Source organism: Amphimedon queenslandica, unplaced genomic scaffold, assembly GCF_000090795.2.
Source record: "Amphimedon queenslandica unplaced genomic scaffold, v1.1 AMPQUscaffold_13518, whole genome shotgun sequence".
NCBI lineage: Eukaryota > Metazoa > Porifera > Demospongiae > Haplosclerida > Niphatidae > Amphimedon > Amphimedon queenslandica.
Genome location: NW_003546246.1, coordinates 185391 through 208828, shown reverse-complemented (window position 1 = coordinate 208828; position 23438 = coordinate 185391). Strand labels below are relative to the sequence as shown.

Below are 23438 nucleotides of genomic sequence, written 5' to 3'. Positions count from 1 at the left end.
GATCTTGCTAAGATCTTATAAAAAATTGTTTCCAAGATCATGTTGGATCACAGTTAATTCTTAGCATCATGATCATACAAGATCACGCATTATCTTTGTTCCAAATCCCCGTAAGATCTTGCTAAGATCTTATAAAAAATTGTTTCCGGGATCATGTTGGATCACAATTAATTCTTAGCATCATGATCATACAAGATCACGCATTATCTTTGTTCCAAATACCCAGAAGATCTTGCAAAAAAAAACCTAAGATTCATGCATGATCTTGAAGAGAAATCATGCAAGATCTTGCTGGGATTTTTTACTAGGGCACCCATTTTAATAAAATTATTGGTGTTCAGCCCCCCCAAAATTAATTATGTTCCGCCGCCTATGTGTACATGTATCCATTTCACAGACCATAGGGGTAGGAACAGGGGGGGGCAGGAGGGGCTTAAGCCCCCCAACTTTCATTGAAGGAGGGCTTAGCCCCTCCAACTTTAAGTGATATACATGTATTACTATTATCAACACTATAGACTTTAGTTTAGGTAATCCTTATATGTGTGTATATTGTGTGATGATTCGTTTCATAAAACAATTAATGCACTAGCTAACTTCTAAGAACACACACTAGTTTTTTCAGAAATACACAAGCTTCTACTTTTTTATTTAACAACTCTGTTAACATTAGCTTCAGCTGAGCGTAGATTTTCGACGTTAAGGAGATTAAAAAACTACTTGCGCTCCACAATGTCACAAGAGCGTCTTAATTATGTAGTTATTTTGCATACACATAAAGAATTTATGGACAATTTATACATTAAGGACATTGCAAAGGAATTTGTTACATTTAATGAGCATAGACGCCAGTATTTTGGACAATATTAATTTCAGCACAATGATCAATTGTTAAATCATGCTCCTATGATTGCCAATAAATAATACCTTAGCCCCCCAACTTTTAGTTTGTTCCTACCCCTATGTCACAGACCATGAGACGGACATGATGGTATTACAATCATCATCAAGAACACATCATTTTATAACTGCATGGAAAGAGAGAGAAGAAAATTGAGGTTGAACAAAGCACAAAATGAACCTTTCATGAAAATAAATGGTCTAACTTTGAGGGTATAGTCAAAAAAACCATTATAGGTGCTCATAACTAGAAAATTATTTATTGGAAACAGCTCAAACTTTCTATACAGCAAAAAGACATCAATATGTATCAATAAATGTAATAAAAATTAAGGTAAAGTTCAAAGCCATTTTTTGGAAAAAAATATGGTTCATTTTTTGCTTTTTTTTTCAAAAATTGACTCATAAAAATGCTTATAACTCTAAATTTATTTATCATAAACAGGTCAAACTTTCTACATGTACATAGCATAAAGACATAATATGTATCAGGAAATGTAATAAAAATTGCATGGGGGGCGATTATAAAATTAAAAAAAGAAATTGTAAACTCACTATAATCATTTTCTCCTGACACCAGTTGCTGATAATTTGGTGATCAGTGAATCACACAGACCTCCTGGGTGGGGTCTAATAGTCTCCAGGTAGATGTGGGGTGGGTCCCACTGTAATATTGACCCACTACATCACCGGTCCATGACAGGGAACCTCTGAAAGAGACAGTATAATTGAATTCAATTATTTTGAGGGTTACTGACAAAATATTGGACTCTTTGATAGACTTTTTGTCAAATATAAGGTGTGAAACATTTTTGCATATAATTTTAAAGCAGTCTTTCCAAAAATAAGCTTCACCAAAATTTCCCAATATTGGCACAAGGCCACTTCGAGTAGATCACATGTTCTAAAACTATATAAATCTATATTCTTGTAAACAATTGCATTATTCTCTTTCATTACATTCATGCTTGTGCCCCAAGGCTCTGCATTCACTGTGTGCATACATTCACCGGCACATCCAGTCATAAAGCATTAAGTAATGCACATGAAGATAATTCGATGCATTTTCCTCTGTACATAGATCTATGGGGGGAAATTGGCCGAGAGTTTTATTTTGGCAATTGGTAGATTAATCTGATAAAATTGCCAAAATAAACCTGCCCTTTTGCTTACTGAATTTTGAGCAAGCAACAAATTGAGCAATTTAAAACCACCAGTCATAAAATCATCAAACACTGCAAATTTTTCCCACTAGATCTAGATACACACATGTGCATACATAGATATATCTCCGGTTCATGAAGGAGCTCTTCCTCTCCACTGACACACATAATTGCTCTCGACAGGCTCCTGGAAAGAGTCGGGGAAAGAAACAGAAGAGGGAGAGAAATGAATTAAAATCTAGTAGACTATAGATCTCGCTATAGATAGATCTCGCTATAGATAGATCTAGATGTAGAGTTTATGAAGGGGTGTGGCTGGTAAAAAAATGATGTTCTGGCTATTTCTTTTGGCACAACATGTGGCAGTATTATCAGGCCAACAATCTGGTTTTCTTCCCCTTCATTCAGCTACAGGTCAGTCTTCCTCACTTAACATTTTCAGTGCCAAGGTCTGGAGCTCAGTATCTAGTATTTAAAAACAATTTAAGCTCCTCCACTGCACTGTCCCTTCTGATTAAACTGAACTACTTAAGTAGTACCTTTTATTGATTTTAATTAGCTTATCCTGTTCCTAATATCACATTTACAACTGCTACTGGTAGATCACTCGGAGAGAGTTTAACATTTAACTGTACAGTTGATGTGCTAGATGGACTATACAATATTAATGTGAATATCAGTATAAAGAAGAATGAAAGACTCGTGGCCAGTGCTACTGGAACTGGTGATACTACAGCAATGATTACAATTGATTCATTAAGGGTGTCTGATGCTGGAGACTATCAATGCATTGTTAATATCACTCAACCTGATATAGACTATGAGTTTAATGGTATTGAGTCTACCAAAGTGATACTAACATGTATGTTGAAATAGTTGAATTAATGTTTTATGTATGTATTGTTTTGTAGTACCAACTCCTTCAGTTGTTGTTGAGTATAATGCTACTAGACATTTAGTAGATGGAAAACTAGCAGAAGGACAGTTTCTTGATATTATATGTATAGCTGACATCAGTCAGTATATTGATACTAGTGTTAGTATTACTATGAGTTGGAGGAGAGATAACACTGTACTGACCAATGGAAGTGATTTTACTATCAGTCCTCCTGTTATGACTAATAATCAGTACATTGGTGTGTTACATATTAATAGTTTAAGAGATGAGCGTGATAATGGTGCTAGTTACAATTGTTCGGTTAGTGTGACTCCTAATACTCCTTTTATAATAGCAGGGAATGATAATAGCAGTGCAGTTACATTTACTGTAGCAAGTAAATAAATTAATATGTATTATTATTTTCATTTGTATTCTAATAGGGTTTGATATCAATCATGTTGATATAAGTATCTGTATTCCTTCTGTTCCTGTTGCTGGTGATTTATTTAATCTATCTTGTGTTATAGTTGTACCTCCTAATTTTGTTAAGAGCCTTACTAGTGTTAGATGGACTTGTGATTTAGAAGCATCTCAAGATGTGACTAGTGAAAACAATGATGCTACACTAGTACCTGTTGTTAGAAATGGAAATATATTCACCAGTGTACTTATGCTTGATCCAGTGAAGACAACAGATGCTAGACGATATTACTGTCAAGCAACAATTCTAGTATTTGGTAGTGTAGATCGTACTGACAAAGATATATCTGTTCAAAGTTTGTTATCATTATTATTTGAAATAATATATAATTTTTCTTTTTATAGTATCTTCTCCCAGTGTATCAATAGTTGCTGATCCTCCAACTGGTCCAATATATGAGAGTACGGGTTATTCACTAACCTGTACAGCTAGAGTAAACACTACAATAGTTAATACACCAGTAACTGCTAGTGTCGTATGGACTGATCCTAGAGGTAATGTGATACCAACTAATGATGCAAGACGTCAAGTAATACCTCCAACTGGTGACAATAATTATTTTGTAAGCATGCTATTGTTTCAACCTATTGATACTGGTCGTAATAATGATGAAGGAACATATACTTGTCAAATGATCATTGATTCTGGTAACTCATTAATAGCATCAAGTCAGCCCACTAATGCCACTCTTGCTGTTACTCTTGAAAGTGAGATTTATTTTGTACTACAGTACTGCTCTTCCCTTGTCTACTCTTGTCTCCTCTCTGTCACACATACAAATCATCTTCCTACTTATACCCTGTCTTTTTTCTTTATCAGGTCTTCCTTTAATGACAGTAAATTTTTCATCAGTTGGTTCAATTGAAGTTGGTCAGAGTCTAACTATAACATGTACCATAGAAACAGTTGAGAGATTAGTAGTAACACCATTGATTACTTTCATGAAAATGAATGATACAGAAGTGCTCCCTAATTTGAATATGCAATACACTATCACAACAGATGACACTGGTTCAATAACTAACTATACTCTAATATTGGATCCAGTGAGGTTTGAAGACGCTGGAATGTATGCATGTATGGCTGAGTTTAATGTAACTGGTTTTAATAATACCAATGATCCAAACACTGCTACTTATGATTATCAAGAGGCTAGTGATGTCTTTAATTTGATTCTTGACTGTAAGTTACTGTATAGTACTGCACTATATTATGCTTGCTAAATATTTTTACCTCCTTACAGTCCCACCAGTGGTTGTTACTATGTCAAAGGAACATGATGATAGATTATATGCAGGGACATCATTCTTCATTAAATGTGACATACTGTTAGATCCATTAGTCACTATACCAGTGACTGTCACTAATCAATGGACACGTGATGACACTAATGTTCCTATGGGTTCATCTGATGCTACTATTACTGAGAGTCTCAATGTGATCAGTGCATTACATTTTAGTGCAACATTAATGTTCTATCCATTGGATAATGCTGATGATAGTGGAATGTATACTTGTAATGTTGAAGTGACTGCTCCTAATAGTTACATATATATCAAGAATCCATCGTCCAATGCTAATATTACCATTACAGTTATTGGTAAGTATATACTTATGATTAGTCATCATATCATAGGCATGCAGTTATTATAATCTTTTGTAATGATTTCTATACTTGCATGCCTGTTACCAGTACTTTTTTTTATAAAGTCCAGTCTTTTTTCATACCAGATCATTTTCTATTTTTTTCTTTCTCTTTCAATTCTTTTCTACCTCATACAGCTACTCCAAGGCCAGCAGTAGAGATAGTGACTATGGGTATGGCTAAACTTGGTGAAGAATACATGTTAAATTGTACAGTCACAGTTGTTGATAGACTCATAGTCTCACCAATAATGTTATGGACTAAAAAATCAGCTAATAATGTTATTAGCATACCCCCAGTTTTGAAGAATGTATCTAAAGTAAAAAGTTCTCTTAATTTGATATTTCGTTCTCTTAATACTTCTGATGCTGGTCTATATACTTGTGAGGCTTCCATTAATGTTATTCAAATATCTGTAGTAACAAGGAGTAATGAATTTTCAAGCATAGTGTTACAAAGTAATTCTACATTCAATGCATGCCATGCCCACTTATTATTATTTTTATAATTTTAGTTCCTATTCCATTTGCTAACATAAGCCAATCAAGAATTAGTAATTTCTTAGCTGGCAGTAACCTGATATTAACATGTGATATCAGTGTTGATCCTAATGTTGATACACCATTCACTGTTAATTTAACCTGGAACATGACTGATCAACAAATTATGAATAACAGTGATATGGGAAACAATGGTCACCCTGATTCAATGATGCTTGCTGACACTGATCGTGTTAATATCAGCTCCATTAAAATGAGATCAGGTTTCAATGAGTATAAATCAACTGTTAATTTTACTACATTGAGCAGTACTGAGGACTCAGGAACATATACTTGTATTGTTACTATAGTACCAGCTATAGCTTATGAATACCAATATGTTATGACTTCTGATACTATTTATGTGAATAGTAGCTTCACTGTTACTGGTAAGTATATATATATTTTGTATTTATGTACTGTATAATTACATACCATACATGTAAACCATGGTTCCAAAGTGTATCAGTAATGTAAGGTTTAAGCCCCAAAATGTTTGCCCGAATCAAAGCTGAAGGCGGACATTAAGGGGTGAAGGTCCTACATTATGCATTATACTAATGCTCACTGAGAAACCATAACTATATTAATTTACATGTATGCATATATTTGATATCTATCAATAAGTAAGGTTGATTTTAATTTTCTTCTTTGGTAGATTTAACAATTGGAGGGTTATCTGCTTCTCCTGACTCATTTCTTGGTCTAGAAACATCATGTCTTGACTCAAACCCATATGATAACTTCACTCTTACTTGTACAGCCACTAAACCAACCATAGTAATACCAAACCTAGTAGTAGCATGGACACATAATGGTACAATAGTAACTGGTGCTGTGACTACTACACATATGGTAGAGAATACTACGACTACAACTGTTACTAATGCATTGAGTTTCTCCAACAGTAGATCTTCTGATTCTGGTACTTATAGATGTACTGCTAGTATTGCTATACCTGATTCAACTAATATCACTACTAATGAGGAAAGTACTGTGACTATAAGATGTAAGTGAAAGATTAGCTGCATACAATGTATCTTTTTTAAAAAATACAGCTCAGAGCTTACCTGTTCCTGCTACTAATGTAACAGCTACTCCAGGAGCAACTACTGCTGCTCTATCATTTATAATACCTAACATTGCCTATACACCTGAAACCTACAGTGTTAAGTATACTGGAGCAATTTTACAAACAACTGAAGCAACTTCCATCATAAAAAAGAGTTCCAGTAACATTAGTGCAATTAATACAGAATTTATGATCATGTTGACTGGCCTTGAGGAAGATAACACTTATGCATATACAGTTGATTCTATCAATTGTCTTGGTACTACTAGTACTGCAGAGATGAGCTTTAGAACACTTCCAACATGTAAGTAGAAATTGATACTTATAATCATTATTAATTTTGTTTGTTTATTTTCTGATTATACAGTACCAGCTGCTTCTCCAATGGATTGTGCTAATATAACATTCTTACCCAGTAATGTCACACTTACCTGGATTGCACCAGCACTAAGAGATCAAAATGGAGCACCAGTTGGTTATAATTTAACCTGCATAAATAATAATGGTGTATCAGTTAATAAATTAAATGCAACACAAACTTCAATGAGCACATCTTTCACTATTACTGATGTTATGCCTTTTACTGCCTACACTTGTGATCTATCATTTATTAATGTAATAGGACAAGGACCCTCTACCCAGTGTACTTTTCAAACAGCTCGAAATTGTAAGTGTATAATAATATTCCTTTAAAATTATGAATTATTTTGTTGCAGTGTCATATGACTCTCCTAAAAATTTTACTTCCATTCCTGATCAAAAATCTGTCTTATTTTCATGGATGAAACCAACCAGTACTAACAGAGTTATTATTAGTTATAATTTAACAGTAACTAACTTGGATGAATCTAAATTGGTTACTTTCATTATTGAATTAAATTCTGATGAAAGAAAAACACACAAAATTGTTGATGGCTTCAGTCCATATCAGAATTACACTGCTAGTGTCAGTGCTAGCACAATCAATGGAGCTGGACCAGTGGCTATTACTGAAGGAAGAACACTACCAGACCGTAAGTATGTTGTTTATGGTACAATTATTAAAATACAATGCACAGTTCCTAGTTCACCTCATCTAATAGTGACTCCAGTTGCCATTAATGGTTTGACAATAGCTTATACTGTACCAGTTCTAAATGAAACTACTATCAATGTAACATGGAGTCCACCATCTCATCCTAATGGAGATATTACTGGATTTATTGTTAGAATAGCTACTGATGCAATTACTAGTTCTAATAATGTTGCATTTGCCCATGGGAAAGCATTATACACACTAATATATGGAGGATTAAGTTAGTATAGATTTTTCAATTATTATTATAATCACTTTTATTTTATAGAGGCAAGAGTACCTTATTATATTTCAGTTGTAGCAGTCAATCAAGTTGGTGTAAAAAACTCAGCAACTGCTATTGCATTTACTAAAGCCGACAGTACAATATTTTCATAAATTAATTTATATTTATTGTCATTTTATGTGCAGGTAGTGTTACAGTATCACCATCTAATGTACAAGCAATGAGAATAGGAGATACAATAGTGTTATCATGGGATCCAGTGACATTAGAAGAAGCTAAAGGATTCTTTGTATACAGTATCAGATTAACTCCTCATGATGGTAGCAGTAGCAGTGCATCAAGACAAACTAATACAAGAACTACATCAGCAGCTTATGATACCACATCAGTTAATATAACTGATACCAAACCACAGTTAGCTTATACTGTGAGTATTAGTGTATTACTATTGACTCATGTGGGACTAATAGAAGGGCCTGCATTTTACATTTCTCTAACAAGTAAGATACATTTTATTCAGGTAGTCTAGCTGTGATACTTTTTTAAATAAATTCCATTATTGGTCTTTTTGCTACAGTGTCACCTACTGATGGAGGTAGTACTGATCAGGGTGATGCTGTTTTAACAATAGTAATGGTGGTATCAATGTTAATCATAATTTTGTTGCTGGTAGTTGTGTGTATTATTATAGTAGCATTGCACAGGAAAAAGTTCAAAAAGTGTAAGATAAGGTAATTAAAATTTGTTGTGTTAAGCTATACATATTTTTTATATTTGTGGCATTGTTATAATAGCAGAACTAATGAAGGATATAGCTTAATGGCTATTACTCATGCATCTGTAGCACAGTAAGAATAATAATCTTAAACATTTGTATTGGTTTTATCATAATTTTCAATAGAAACAATGTCGAAAGGATCAATGAATATTTATATGAACCAACAAACGATGAAGCTGTGCTACAAGAGGAAGAGGAAACTCCAGTTGTAGGAGATAGTGTTGATGTGATACCAATAGCCAGTTGCAGTCCTGTATATGATACTAGTCCTATTACTGGTCCAGGTATATACTTATATATTCTAATTTAATTTTATGTACACCATAAAGCACTTCCTTCACATGGTATGTCTTTATTGTCTTTTTAGATCCTAGCCTCAATCAAGGAGAGAATGAAAGGAGAGAGAATGAAGAGTATGAAAACATGCTTTAAACATTTTTGTTGCTTTATTTAAAGTAATAATTTTAGCCTTGAGGTTTGTGTGCAGTAATGAAACTAATTTACATGTAGATAGCAAACTATAGTTAATTTTTAATTATTGTATCTGCATTTGTGCAAGCCAATTATACTATTCATAATGTAAAATTTTGATTACTCATAGTTGCATTTTTTAATTATTGCATTTAAGAGTGACAAGCAAGTCATTTCAAGGGAAGAATTTTAAGATCATTTGGACCATGTTAATACATGTTTGTCAAGAACTACAAGCTTAAGCACGGTCTTACTCTTTGACACATTTTTAATTAGCTGAGTATTTACTTTTAGTGTTCCAAAAATAGTTATAGCCACATGCCCTCCCTATAAACTCATACGATAATGACAAATCGACTCATATACCCTTGCCCATACGCCTACGCGTGGCAAGGGTAATAATCCTAATTCCTATTACTCCAGTACCATGTAAATGTAGTTTTTACTATCACAGTACCCAATACGACTGCTCATACCAATTTCTATTTTTGTCTCATGGCTCCCAACAAGAACTTTTAGATAAAAAATGTTTCTTAACAAATATAAAATTAATACAAAAGTAGTTATTGCTGTGGCACACAGGAATTTTCATTAAGTACTCATGTACTATAGGCAATTCTGTCTCTGATATATTCTATTAAACTTGCATGCTAATATAGCTGGCCTTGATTTATGAAATGAATCACCTCTTACAGTAGTTTTAAGTGTTTACAGAAAAGAGACCATAAAAACTATAGAATTTTACAGCGCTAATTGGGGAGGTTATACTCTGCTTATAATCAAATTACATAGCACCAATTAAATGTATTACACATTGTCAAAATTAAAGTTCTATTAATTTATACAATAATAGATCTGTACTTTAGCCATTACATGCACCAGTCCCAGTTAGGGTGGTACCTAGATATGTCATTTTTGCTAAGATCAAGCATCATTAAAGACCTCATCTTAAAAACCCCATCAACATTTAGGAAAGATACTTGATTGTCACTGACCAGTATAATGTCTCAAGACTAGGGCAGTCATAAATCTGGTAGTGAGAAAAAACAATTGAGTATTATACAATTATGATAGAACGTACAAATTAACTGGGGGCTAGAGCAAAAGGAGAGAGATGAATGCAATTCATTTTAATGATTCTTTCTATCAGAGAGTTAGAGAGAAACATATATAACTCATTACAAAAAATTTAAAATAGAGGCAATACACGCACATGTACACGTAACACAAGTGTAGGGTTTCCCACAGGATTTTGGCATGGTGCACAGGCAACTCAGCTTCTTTTCAGTACATTTTAAAGTTGCTCAAAATCTGGCCATAGACATGTAGGTCAAATATCACTATGAGAGAAATCTCCATTTTTGTATTTTTTCTGATGCACATACAATGTTATGTTAATCGAAATTTGGCTAAATATCCTGTACCAAGAGTAAATAATAATAATTATTATTACTAGACGAATGTAAAAGATTGAAGGGGCGAGCCTCAGCAAGGAAAGCAATGTACATACAATAGATCTTGACAGACTAACAATGTTCATGCATGATGATGATTATGCAATTGCATGCATGAGCAGGCTCACAACTTAATGGATGTAGTCCTTGAATAATTCTTCTATAGAAAGTAGATGGAGGAAGAGAGAGAGGATCAAGAGAGAAAGAATGAAATGACATCATGAGAAGTAACATGACTTGCCCTCTTTGATGAAAAGGAGCATACATTGGGTATCCCATAAGAACAGTATAAACAGTACACCATAACCTAATGATAACAATAAACAATGTATCATGTAATAAGTAAAAGAAAAATTAATTAAGAATAGGAAAAAGAGGAGTAACAGTATGATGGGAAGAGTTTAATAAGAGATAGAGACAAATTACTTGATTTGGTTAAGGTCTTCAGTAGCACTATAACTAATACAGTACTAATAAGAGAGAGATAGCTACTAAGGAGGGGGAGGTATTGTAAGTATAGTAAGGACTAAGGAGCTGGGAGGAGTAAGCCATGACAACCACTATCCCTGTCAACAAATCAGTCTGCCAGACTGCCAGTGTCCAGTATTGAGTGCATGAATTAGTGGAAGAGGATGAGTATAAGTGATATGGAGTGGTAGGTGGTTCTGTATAAAGAGACTGAGGGAGAGGAGGGAGAGAGAATGAGTGACAAGTGAGAATAGAAGGAAGGAGAAGTAATGGAATTTTAATAAAGAGAAAGGAAAGGAAAAGGTGACTGATTGTAAACGAACAAAATATTTGTAACAGTTAGCTGCTACTAAAGTGAAAATAGAATACAGTGTATACATAATAATGTACATAACATTATAGTATAAATGCTATGGATAACATCAATTTACACACATATAAACATTAGTCTAATACATGTACATCACATGGCTACAGTAACACAATTTCAATCAATCATGATAGCCGTGCTTTCTTCATAACATAAGTGTTAGTAGTGCACAAAGCTGCATGGTATAGGCATTGTGGGCATTTGGTAATGGTGTACTGACATTGTCTGGAAGTTGATAACATCAACATGCATAGATATTTTCTAATTGGCTATACAAAGAGATCAACAAAACAAATTTAATTTTCAAAAATTTTACATTAGCTAGACTATCACTATTGTTCCACATGTCTCTAGTAAGAATGCATACTCTAGGTACTACTTTAATTTTACTTCTAATACCAGTTTTTGGGCAGGAGAGATGGAAGGGAGGTGAAGCTCCTAGCTAAACAGTTTTTTGCATGGGGTCCATTTAAGTTTGGTTCCAAATACACAGTAATAGAAGTTACATGTATTTGTACTAGTGTATTATTAGTTTAGTTACTATCTTTCAATCCACTGAAGAATGAGATGAGAGATCTGATAATACTTAACAGTAAATAATTCAAAAAATAAACCTACAGCGACAAAAAGCATATCATCAATAATAATAATAATAAAACATAAAAAATTCCTCTCTTCAAAATTACCACATGAATCAAATGCATATACATGCAACTATGCAAGTAACTTAAACTTTTTCAGGTGAATTCAGTCGTGGTATCATGAGATTACGGTTTAATGGGCCTCTTCAAGTAATGATGGAAGAGAGCAAAATACACAAGCCATGCAACCAACTATTAACAATCTAGTGTACACATCAATACTGTACTATTAATTGCATGCCTGTTTACTTTGGACACAACTCACATAGTAACACTTCCATCAAATGCTGAAGCCCAAACTTTCATAAAATGCTCTTACTGCTACAATTAACACTATAGAATCAGTAAGCTAGTAACAAACCAACAAAATTAACCAATTCAGGAGGAGCAAACCTGTTCCGTTTTTAACAATCACATGTCACTGTATACCTGTGGAAACATACACATGTAAATCTAATCATGTGACCCAACCATGCAACAATGATAGATCATAAAAGGGGAAAGAGACAAGCATGTAAATTATCACTAAAAACTGCTTAATGTTAAAAAGTATTTAAATGACAAAGAATAACAATCAATAAGAAATAATTTTAAAGAATATAAAATTGTAGCACACGACAGCCTAAAATTATTACTATAATTAAAAAATTAGAAGACAGCTATTTTTATTATCACAAACATACAAGAATCCATCCTTATCAAATGATATTCCATAAGGATTGTTAAACTGTTTGCCTTCCCTAACAAAGCTGTTAACAAAGACACCCTCACAGGTAAATATTGAGATGCGGCTCTTGCCCCATTCACTAACATATACCAGACCAGTAGCTGCAGTGTCTATTGCTATACCTGTTGGCTTATCAAGTTCTCCGAGACCAGACTCATTGCTACCAAACTGAGTCACAAAATTTCCTTCTGGAGTGAACTTCTGAATGATATTGTTCAAAGTATCAGCAACATATACCCATCCTTCACTGTCAACAGCAACGTCACATGGAGACTGGAACTGACCACTAGCTGATCCTTTACTCCCAAATAAATGAGAAAATGTTAGGTCAGCATTCAAGACTTGTATACGATGATTATTCCAATCAGCAACATAAACTTGTCCTGTTTTTGGAGAAATGGCTATACCATCAGGAACATTGAATTGTAATGGTCCATTGCCTTTTTCACCAACAGATGCTACAAGGTATCCATCCATGCTTATCTTTTGGATCTTATGATTATCAGAAACCAAAATGAATTGATCTGAAGTAATGGCTACACCACGAGGTGAAGAAAACTTAACATTACCACTTCCTCCTCTTCCTCCTAATGATTTCATTTTCTTTCCAGCTCTATCCAGTATTGCTACACAGTGTCCATTAAACATAGTTATTACAGCTTGATTATCTTCATTTACAGCAACTCCCCAGGGGCCTTTAAGCTCAGCTATAGCAAATACTGGAGCTACACTATCAAGGTAAGGATTGATAGGGATGACTAGTGAGGTATCTCCAAGTTGTAGACCATACACTTGTACTTTCACTGTATGAGTACCACGTGTTGAAAGGTTGCACTGAATCCTATACACTCCAGGATCAGTGCTGGTGGTGACTGTAGTGTGAATGGGTTGATCACATTTACCAACTGGTACTAGACTGCAGCTGATGGAAGAGAGGGGAACAGACAAAAGAGATGAATCTGGTGCCACTAATGATAGTGAAAATGAAACCGATTTTTCTGCAGTTCTAATACAATCATTAATCTTCTTCACTTGACTTTTTTCTAGTGCAGTAGATGAGTGAGACAAAATATCTCCAATGTGATGTAGTGATTTGATATCTTTACTTAATTCAAAGTCAGTTTTTTCCATTGGATGTAGCTCCTCCATATTGATCCCTGCAGTAACTTCACTCATACGCTCTATCATCTGCTTCTCCAACCCTAGAACTTGTTGATGGCTACCTGTTTTCAAAATGTTGTCCACAGAACTCTCAATCTCCTCCAGAAGACTCAAGCTCCTTTCTGCAGATTTCATCTGCTCTGTAAGCACCTTCAGCCTAGCATCAATAACCCTCTTTGCTTGCTCAGTCAGTTTCCTCTCTGACTGACGAAGAACATTCATCATTTCCTCTACCATTTGATGTATTTCTTTTAAGACTCCTTGTCCTCTCTCTCTGACTTCACTCTCTCTCTCTGCTAGAGCAGATAGTACCTTCTCGAGTGCTTCCTTCTTCCTCCCAACTGGTGATAGACATTCTCTTAACTTTTGACAGTGTTTAGTATAACTGTCAGTGATTAATTCATATTCATGATGCTTGTGATCATGAGCCAAGCATGTAACGCAGATTACTTTATTACATGCTTCACAAAAAAGCTCCAAAGGTCTTCCATGGTCACTACATATGTCTTCTTGAGGATTTGGCAAAACTGCTGTCTTCTTCATTAAACTATACATCTCTTTGAGGTTGTTGAGATAAAATGCTACAGGAAAGGATACCACACCTTCTTTTGGTAACTCTGTACAATAACGGCAAGTGGGACAAGAGAGGTAATAGGTCTCATTTTTCTTTTCCAGAGGTAATCCCTCCAGACAGTGCTGACAGAATGAATGTAGACAAGGTAAAGTCTTAGGGTTGGTATAGTGGTCAAGACACACAGGACAAGTGAGTTGTTCCTCTAGTTTGAGGACACAAGGAGACGATTGCTCGGTAGTCATTATTTGCAAAATAGAATCAGGGGTAAATGACAAGAACAAAAAGTTAAAACAAGTGAGAAACAAGAAGTGAAACGAGGACGAAAGGAGGAAGTCAAAAATGAGAGAAAGACAACCCTGATAACATGAAGTATGCACTGTAGTTATGATAGTTATGAAAAGAGTTACCATAATACATAATAGTATAGTCAGTAGTAACTCTTTATCCTTTATCAGTAAGATATTAACAGTATACACTGTACAGATGTGTACTTGCATTATCACTAAGCAATACATGATCAGTTGCATATAGAGTCTACTGCTCTCACAACAAAAGACTCATTACATCAGTTATAAAAGCTTTCAGTTTATTTAGTCTAGTCTTGTGATTAAAGAAAGTTATGATAGCTATATTCTACATGTACTCCCACTTCTTACTTGGGCAATCTTAATTCAAAGAAAAGATTCACTAGAAAGTACATGTTTCAAAAAATTATTAACCACATAATCACCAATATATTTTAAATTTTACATGTACTTGTACGTTAGTTTGTGCCTGAAGTCTTCTTTGCCTTTCTCCACACAGTAAACTGCATGAGTGCCTGCCTTTTAAGGTGGCAAAACAGGTGGCATGAGCAGTTGAGCACTACTAGGAACAAGCATACAAATACTGGGGAGACAGAGAAATGGATCCAGTAACTACTTGTAATTAACTAAGAAGAGAGAATGAAAGTAGATACGAGTAAATAAATCCTCCTGTTCTCTTTATCTTACAAGTACATGCCTACATGTACTTTCAACCAACTTCATCCCTGTAACTAGAGCTGCCATGCACAGATGTAGTATCAAGGCAAAAAATGGAGAGCTCAGTAAACTACACCTAACCTAATACAAATTATACAATAGGCTATTAAGTGGTTGCCACAGCTAGTACATGTATGTTAAGATTTTATGGTATGTATTGTACATGTAAATGTGAAGAGTAATCGTATAGCTAAATCCTCAGTATTTTACCTTAATTTGATTTATTAAAGTCAGCAAAACAAGAAAGGCATCAAAATAGTTTCAAAAATTAATAGTATGGATCAATCTCATTTGCCAGTGTTTTAATCTTTTCTAAATCTAAATGAGGACCCAATTCCAATAGCTTGCGTGCAAAGATGCGTCTAGGCTCTTTAACTGTTTGGTTTTTTTCCTTCCATGCTATGAAGATCTTTGTTAATAGTGTCGCATCTAACACAGCTCCTTTTGGGCTATCATATACTGGAAAAACTTTATGAACCTGATTAATTTCAAGTTGACGAAGTGATGTAATCTCTTTTGCAATAGTAGCCAGTTCAGTAATTTCTAATTCTGAAATAAAAGGGAAGGACAATAGTGTAAAAACATCTACACATAGCATGCAAAATTACCTTTTGTTTGCAGAAATTCGACACTTTCTTTCCTCAGTGCATTGTTCCAGTCTTTTAGCAACTTTTCATTAGCTCTACCAGCTGTTTTACACTTTAAGCATAACTCATCATCTGGAAGAATGTGATAATTAAGTGAAGGCAATGACTGCATCTTCATTTCATGTGTGTCATTGTCAACACAAAATACAACGAATTTGTATTCAACAGGAAATTTGCAGGTGCTTTTAATATTATGATATGCCTTAATAATACAGGAACTGGTTCCTTCATCTGGCTTGTCGAAGCTAATTCTCATTACAGGGCTGTGAGAAACTAATGTGATTGTCGTGCTTTCATTTTTGATAATGGTCTTTTTAAATTTTTGCAGGGAACTAATTTAGAGTTTGGAAGTAGTCCTAAGATCTGCTTAGTAACAGAGACCTGTTTGAAAACATGTGGTGCGTTAATGCTTGTAATGACATGTATAGAATTGAAATCATGGTCTGTCACGAGTGGGCCAGTACGGCTTAGTGAAACAAAGTAATGCATAGATTGTTGGTCACACTGATAATCGCTAGGCATCTCAATAGAAGGAGCTACCACTCGTGTGGCCAGGTTGAGACATATAAGTGCTTCAGTAAAAGCAGGCCAATCTCCTTGAAATACATTTTTAAATGCTATTTCTGGAATTATTCCATAGCAAATAGTCAGATATTCCTTGTGCATCTGTTTGTTTGGGCAGAGGAAACTGTCAAGCGACCTCAAGAACCCTATTGGCTTGACAATAACATATTGATATTCTGGGTTAATCAAGCTGATATCAAGAATACTTAAAAGAAGTGTAAAACTTGCAGAATTCTTCCAAGCTCATGTCCATGTTGCACTCCTTTGCCAATTTTTTAAGCTCATTCTTCGGGATTACCATTCTGTGTAAGTGATAAAAGAGGCTACGAAGGAAAACCCATGCTAGAGGAATATCATTGTAAGGTGTCTCACAAATAACACTTTGAAACTTCTGATAAAGACGAAGTGAAGAATCATTGTCAACGGAATCATCTAATTTTATTGTTTTGATTTTTTCTTCCAAGAGCGCTGTGACACCAATGTGCTTAGCTGTTGATTGTACTTTCTTCTCAAGTATTTCAATTTTCTCTTGTAACTCTCCATTATATGCACCACTATGCTTAGCAAATATTGTGCAGGCCCTTCTCCTTTGTTTCTTATTGTCTTCAGACTCTTCACTGATTTTGCAAGAACGAAGCAAATAATGAAGACGAGGTCTCCATTTCATAAAAATTGTTCCATCGCCATCTCTTTTCTCTGCATATATGAGTGCATGATATTTTAGGTGGTTCGCCAAGATTTTCAAGATCTCTTTCAAGGTCAAGAAAGAGCCACATGTGAAGATTATATAGATGACCTTGTAGGGCAGCTAGAAAATGGCGCACGGTTTCATTAATGGCAACATCCCAGATATTGATGAGAGCAATACCTTCGGGTAGCATCTTTTTTATTTGCTCAGCATAATCTATTTCCTCGCGACAGAGCTCTTCTTTGCCGCTTTTATGCTTAGGAATAGTCGATTGCTGGCAAAGGTGCTTATAGACAAATTGCAAATGAGCCTCTAAATCGCAATTGTCAAACCCTTTTGCAGCACTTGTTGTATCTAAATCAAACTGCGGTGCTTTTCCTTCTAGCACATTATTTTTAAAAGCAGATAATATTCCAGATACAACACTGGCTTCTTTTGAAACCTCAGTAATGCAAAGGTTCCTTAATGTTGGGGCAAGGCCAACTGCTACTAACTCATAGTATGATATTCCAACAGCTTCAAGACGATCTTCTTTTCTTGTGACTGGATTTAACGGGCTCTTATCAACGTAGCATTCCAAAATATGCTTAACTGCTTTTGTCTTGCCACTTTCTGGTAATCCACTGAAAGAAATCAAGACCGGTTTAATCTTTGTTGTCTTTTTGCGGTCGATAATCATTTCCTTGAGGGAGTTGATATCAAAAGAGTAGCCTATTGTTTAAAGAGGATAACATTAATTATAAGTGAATTATGCATTAAACAGTTACCTTCATATTCAGAAGCTGATTCAGGAATTGGCATTTGCAGTTGCTCCAAAACTAATCTTTGGTTTGATATTACAGGTAGTCCCATAGGCGGCAAAATTCTATTAACAGAATGCAGACAACTCAGAGGCGTATTTAGGGGGGGCTGAGGGGGCTTGAGCACCCCCTCAGGGCTGGGCTCAGAAAAAATTACTAAAGTCCTGGACTCTTGCATCACTACCAAGCCTCTTAACAAAGTTATCTAGCCCCCTGGTCATGATTTCAGCAGTTTCCAGTGCTTTAAGGAGCAATCAGAAGTACCAGTAACATGCTTGAAATGATCTCGGCCCCACCCGTAATTGACGAAAATGCAGGAAAAGGCCGTTTTACCGCCGTAAAAGTGGGTGTGGCCAAAAATCGTGGCGCGCTTCGCGCGCCCTCAGCACCCCCCTCCTTCAATTTCTAGATACGCCCCTGCAACTAGGTTCAGAATCACTGGGGAAATTGCGAACAGCCATCATTTATTTTCTGCTACAAGTAGAGGGTGTAACAGAGAAGTTTTTTAATTAATCAAATCTCAATCAGATGAATATTATTACAATTATCAGACATGATATCAAATATAGCACATGATGGACACATGCATCATTAGTATCTCCTGTTGTTACTGGAGACAGACCACCTCCTATTAGTTCCTTTACTCTAATGTTAGTTACTAATACTACACTGCAGTAATGTTTGGAGGTGATACTGTTAATGGAGCCAGTAACAAACTGTATATTATAAATTTCACTAAGACATCAGTGGTGAGTTAATACTGTAGGATGGGTTTGACTGTGAAATTCTTTTGATTGTAAAATGTGGCTCTTTATTAAATTGCAACTGAAGGATTGAATCATAATTTGTCAAAATTGCATTGGTGAGCTTAATTGACGTGCAATAATTATATTGAATCATTTTATTAGATTGATTCTATTATTCTTTCAGGATACATTAGAAGTACCTAATCCTGGAGGATCAGTACAATGGTCAAAGGGAAGAGTGGCTCATTCCAGTGTTTTGATCACCACTAGTTTAGGAAATTAGGACCGTACTTACTAGTGGTGGGTGGATATGATGTCTATGATGTGTGTTTACTGGACATTAACAAAAGAAAATGGAAAGAAATGGTAAGTATTATTATGATGCTTGATAAAAAACAGAGCGATTAACTAAATTTTTAACTCATGAAGTTTGTAATGCAAATGTACATATTATGATATTCAGTGGAAACTACAGATAAATAATACTGTTATTCAGAATGTGTGTATGTGTCTGTTTTTAGCATAAATATGATATAGCAGAAAATTTTTTGTGACCCAAAAAAATTGTGGATTTGTTAAAAATCAATTTTGTGGCTTTGATTTTATGATTTTCTACTTGACTTTCTGTAAATTAAAAAAACCAAAATCCACAAAAATTTTTGGGAAATAGAATTTTTTATTATACACGAATTGTTTGCTTCTTTTTGCATTTTGTGTTTGTTACATAAACATGTGTGAATATACATACATGTGTCTGTCTGTGTGCGTGTGTAAAGTTGGATATACAATTGATAATATACTGGAATTGAAAGAAATTCTATTTTAAATCACTCTAATAGGATTCCCTTCCATTACCAGGCCATGTAGCTATTTTTATTGTGGTTTTGCAATGTTTATACAAGCAGTTCATACAGCCGATTACAAATTAATTCTAAATTAATAAAAATTATCAACCCGCCTATGTAATGTACAGTATGTATATGTATTTGTGTGTTATGTGCACATGTTGTATGTATGTGTGTACTAACAAACACGCATTACGTGTACGTTATGGATAAACTATAGGGTTACTGTATATGCCATATAGGGATTTTATTTTGTTGGTATAAAATTTTGCGAATTTGTCAAGATTTGCCATTTGTTGGTATGAATTTTGGCAAACCTACCTTCTGCAGCCATTTTTCCTACTGTGCCAAACCTCTTTTGTGGAATTTAATTTTGCAAATTTAATGAAAATGCGAAATTCGCGAAATTTATTTTTAGTACAACCCCTATACAGTATACATGCACATGAGGATGCTACATGTAGTTGATTGGAAGCCCTAGCCTCCTATTCAACTAACATTTGAGTGTATATGTCCAGTAACATGAAACAGCTGTAATCTATCTGGTTTGTACTTTAGTGTGAGGGTGCATGAAAGGCATTGTGAGTAAACATTATAACACCCCGCTAGAGATGCATCACATTTGTACGACTGACCCTGAGGGCTGCAGGCAAATGTAATGTATCCCGCAGTGAGAGGGTGTTATTTACATACTTGTGTGGTAATGAGTGGTCATATCAAAAGCACGTGCCAATGTGTGTACTCAGTAGTAGTGGTGGGCGATGCTGGCCAAAATCGAGTCAATCTGATACCAATTAATATCAGCCCATATTGGGACTACTGTTTTCATTTATGTTTTTATGCACATGTATTCATATGTGTATATTATACAGCACTGGTCAGCAATAAGTCGACACATTTTGCGTTTAAGTTGCGTTTGAGTTTGCTACCCATATAGAAATTTCAAGGTTGTTACAACGGGGTCACAACCTTGCATATACATGTAGTTGTAGCAACCTAGTAACAACCTTGTATAAAAGTGCTGAAGTTGTGACTAACATGCAGGAAACATAACAGCCTTGGGACAAGGTTGGTGGAAAGTTGACAGGAAACTGAGGTTTCATTAAGTGCGCCCCACAATGATTTTGAAGCTATTGCTACCATATATAAAGGGATCATTGACCAACACTTATACAAGTCAATAAAGACAACATTGATACACATCCACATCTTTATACAATAGCTACATGTGTCATGAATACATTACAAGTATCTATAGAAATCATTTGAAATTATAAGGGATTAGGATGTCAGTAATAATAATATGTTGATAGTCTTTCAGATTGTAGTTATTCTATTAAATTCATTTTACATTGTGAGAAGGTTGTCACAAGCCAAAAAATGTGCCAAATTCAAGGTTTTTACAAGGTTGTGATATTTAGTGACAACCTAATGACAACCAACTTGTTACAAGGTTGCCACGATCATGCTACAACCTTGGTTTTTCTATATGGGTATAGTTATGAACTAACATTATCCATGCTCAAATGTTACCACAATCTCTGGTAAATGTAACTTGTATATATTCAAACATAATGTGGTTGCTTATCTGTGTATTATTGCTTTCACCAAACTAGTTTAGTACAGTTCAGCGATCGTTCTTTTGTCAACTTATTGCTGACCAGTGCCATACGTGATTAACTTATTAAAATTTTCTTTAATAATATTATTTACTGTAATAAGAAGGCGTGGTCAATGTATCTCTTCAAAATTTTAATACAGATACAAATTGATACTGTAAAATATTGTTTGTATTAATAAAATATTGATTATATCGCCCAACACTACTCAGTAGAACTCGTGGTAAATATGGAAGCAATGGAGCCCAGAAGGCTCAGTTACTTTATTGACTAATTTAGGCTTTTGGTTGACATATCTAAACTAATTTCAGGATATAATGTCTTCAAGAGTAAAATCTATGTCTACAACATAGATCCGGCACTTGTTAACGGGCTGTGTATCAATCTTACCTTCCTTGGTCATGCATTTTATTTACTATTAAGACTTTGTTAACCATTGATTTGTACATGGAAGGAGAGTAGTGAAACTGTACATGTACCTCCATGGATTTTTGGTGTGTTATCAATCTAAAGTTATCTGGACTCCAGAGACTCACTATTGTTTTTGTTTGGTACCTATCAGTTCCCACGGGCCACTGGGCCTTTCACCAGTCTTTATTGACAGTAGCACGACTTTCAGCTTATAAAGCTGTCCATATTTTGCTTGTATATACTGTACTTTAAAAAGACTTTTTACTGTCAAGACCACAGGGATCATACAAATGAAACCACAGTGATACATCACCATTTTTACCACAGGCATTGCCTTTGATATGCACCACTCTCAATTATATACATGTACAAGATATAATACTACACTCAATTGTGTATACTTGTCTATTAATATATTGTGCATTATTAAATTTATTGTAATAATGTCATCTTTGTGTTTCATAAAACACGTGATGCAGGCTATAAAAGTGTCAGTTTGTTATTGTGTTTATTAACCAGATATCAAATCAATGAATCATGTCATACACAAAATAGCTATTATCATTTTAACTTTATAGCTTAATCTACCAGACAGTGTCACTAAAAGATACTTGCATTCTCTCTCAGTGTGGAAAGTAACCCCAACTATACTAACTGGATTCTTGAGTTTGGAGGAAGGAGAGTTGGTTTAAAAACAATAAGTGATACAGCAGTTATTGAACTCAGTAAGTACATGTAGACAGTAGTAGATTGAACTTGTAGTGATAATTAGTCATGATAATAATCATTACATTAGAAAGGTCATTAATCCATTGATAATTAACTTGTGTATTTCTTATTCTCCACTATTTTGTTACTGTATAGGATATACTACTGATAATGATTGGTCTACTAGTGTAATACCTCTGGACCAGTATCAAGGTCAACTAAAAAGAAGGATACTGAGCGATTGGGAGAATTTAGGATTGAGCGAAGAGGTTCAATTACTTAGAGGTCACCTACAAAGAAGAGAGAGAGAATTCTATCAGGAACAGCTTCAAAAAGAAAAAAAAGAAAAGGAGCAGATACAGCAAGATCGAGACAAGGAGCAGGAACAGCTTCAGAAAGAAAAGGCAACACTTACTCAGCAACTTGATGATGCTACCACTCTCCTTCAGCTAGTAGAAAAGGATAAATCGTGTCTTGAATTAGGTACTGTTGTGTTGTACTGTTGTTTATGTGCATATTTTATAATACTAGTGGATTATACAATCTTAAGTGTGGAAATAGTATCTTTTATGTGTGGAAATAGTATCTTGTACTCAATATAGGTCAAATTGTCCATGCATTACAAATAATGAATTCATGTACAGTGAGTGACTTCTGCTTACCATATGGTATTATAAAATACTTAGCAATAATCATAGTACATGTAATCATGGACTACTGTATACAATATACACAGCCAAGAATTATTATGCTGATACAGTAG

At 34.7% G+C, this 23438-nt stretch overlaps 3 protein-coding genes across 3 annotated transcripts; 1 reads left to right on the top strand and 2 right to left on the bottom strand.

Annotated features, from left to right (window-relative positions):
* Positions 1 to 2389: 2389 nt before the first annotated feature.
* Positions 2390 to 9255, top strand: LOC109583176 (neural cell adhesion molecule L1-like). The gene is made up of 20 exons (XM_019998407.1): positions 2390 to 2477; positions 2623 to 2925; positions 2975 to 3337; positions 3384 to 3719; positions 3769 to 4131; positions 4244 to 4606; positions 4668 to 5024; positions 5207 to 5527; positions 5584 to 5997; positions 6267 to 6617; positions 6667 to 6984; positions 7048 to 7347; positions 7397 to 7693; positions 7739 to 7975; positions 8024 to 8116; positions 8167 to 8481; positions 8559 to 8712; positions 8776 to 8829; positions 8883 to 9043; positions 9127 to 9255. Exons 1-20 carry the CDS (start codon positions 2390 to 2392, stop codon positions 9189 to 9191), a joined length of 5253 nt encoding a protein of 1750 aa, XP_019853966.1. The 3' UTR covers positions 9192 to 9255.
* Positions 9256 to 12567: 3312 nt separating this feature from the next.
* Positions 12568 to 14606, bottom strand: LOC105313552 (E3 ubiquitin-protein ligase TRIM71-like). Its single transcript, XM_019998398.1, has 4 exons — positions 14364 to 14606; positions 13793 to 14255; positions 12847 to 13693; positions 12568 to 12592 (listed from the first exon to the last, which is right to left on the bottom strand). The coding sequence occupies exons 1-4, from the start codon at positions 14604 to 14606 to the stop codon at positions 12568 to 12570; spliced, it is 1578 nt and encodes a 525-aa protein (XP_019853957.1).
* Positions 14607 to 15884: 1278 nt separating this feature from the next.
* Positions 15885 to 16604, bottom strand: LOC109583234 (uncharacterized). Its single transcript, XM_019998482.1, has 2 exons — positions 16256 to 16604; positions 15885 to 16196 (listed from the first exon to the last, which is right to left on the bottom strand). The coding sequence occupies exons 1-2, from the start codon at positions 16548 to 16550 to the stop codon at positions 15916 to 15918; spliced, it is 576 nt and encodes a 191-aa protein (XP_019854041.1). The 5' UTR covers positions 16551 to 16604; the 3' UTR covers positions 15885 to 15915.
* Positions 16605 to 23438: the final 6834 nt, after the last annotated feature.

Excerpts from the sequence above, each read along its gene's own strand:
- LOC109583176 (XM_019998407.1), top strand. The coding sequence starts at position 2,390 with ATGATGTTCTGGCTATTTCTTTTGGCACAACATGTGGCAGTATTATCA. Across the intron at positions 3,720-3,768 it reads CAAAGATATATCTGTTCAAA|TATCTTCTCCCAGTGTATCA; the intron begins GTTTGTTATCAT and ends TTCTTTTTATAG. Across the intron at positions 8,713-8,775 it reads TTCAAAAAGTGTAAGATAAG|CAGAACTAATGAAGGATATA; the intron begins GTAATTAAAATT and ends TTGTTATAATAG.
- LOC105313552 (XM_019998398.1), bottom strand. The coding sequence starts at position 14,606 with ATGTATAGTTTAATGAAGAAGACAGCAGTTTTGCCAAATCCTCAAGAA. Across the intron at positions 14,256-14,363 it reads AGAAGGAAGCACTCGAGAAG|TCAGAGAGGAAACTGACTGA; the intron begins GTACTATCTGCT and ends GTTCTTCGTCAG. Across the intron at positions 13,694-13,792 it reads CTGCAGTCTAGTACCAGTTG|TGAAAGTACAAGTGTATGGT; the intron begins GTAAATGTGATC and ends GTACTCATACAG.
- LOC109583234 (XM_019998482.1), bottom strand. The coding sequence starts at position 16,550 with ATGAGAATTAGCTTCGACAAGCCAGATGAAGGAACCAGTTCCTGTATT. Across the intron at positions 16,197-16,255 it reads CGAATTTCTGCAAACAAAAG|AATTAGAAATTACTGAACTG; the intron begins GTAATTTTGCAT and ends CTTTTATTTCAG.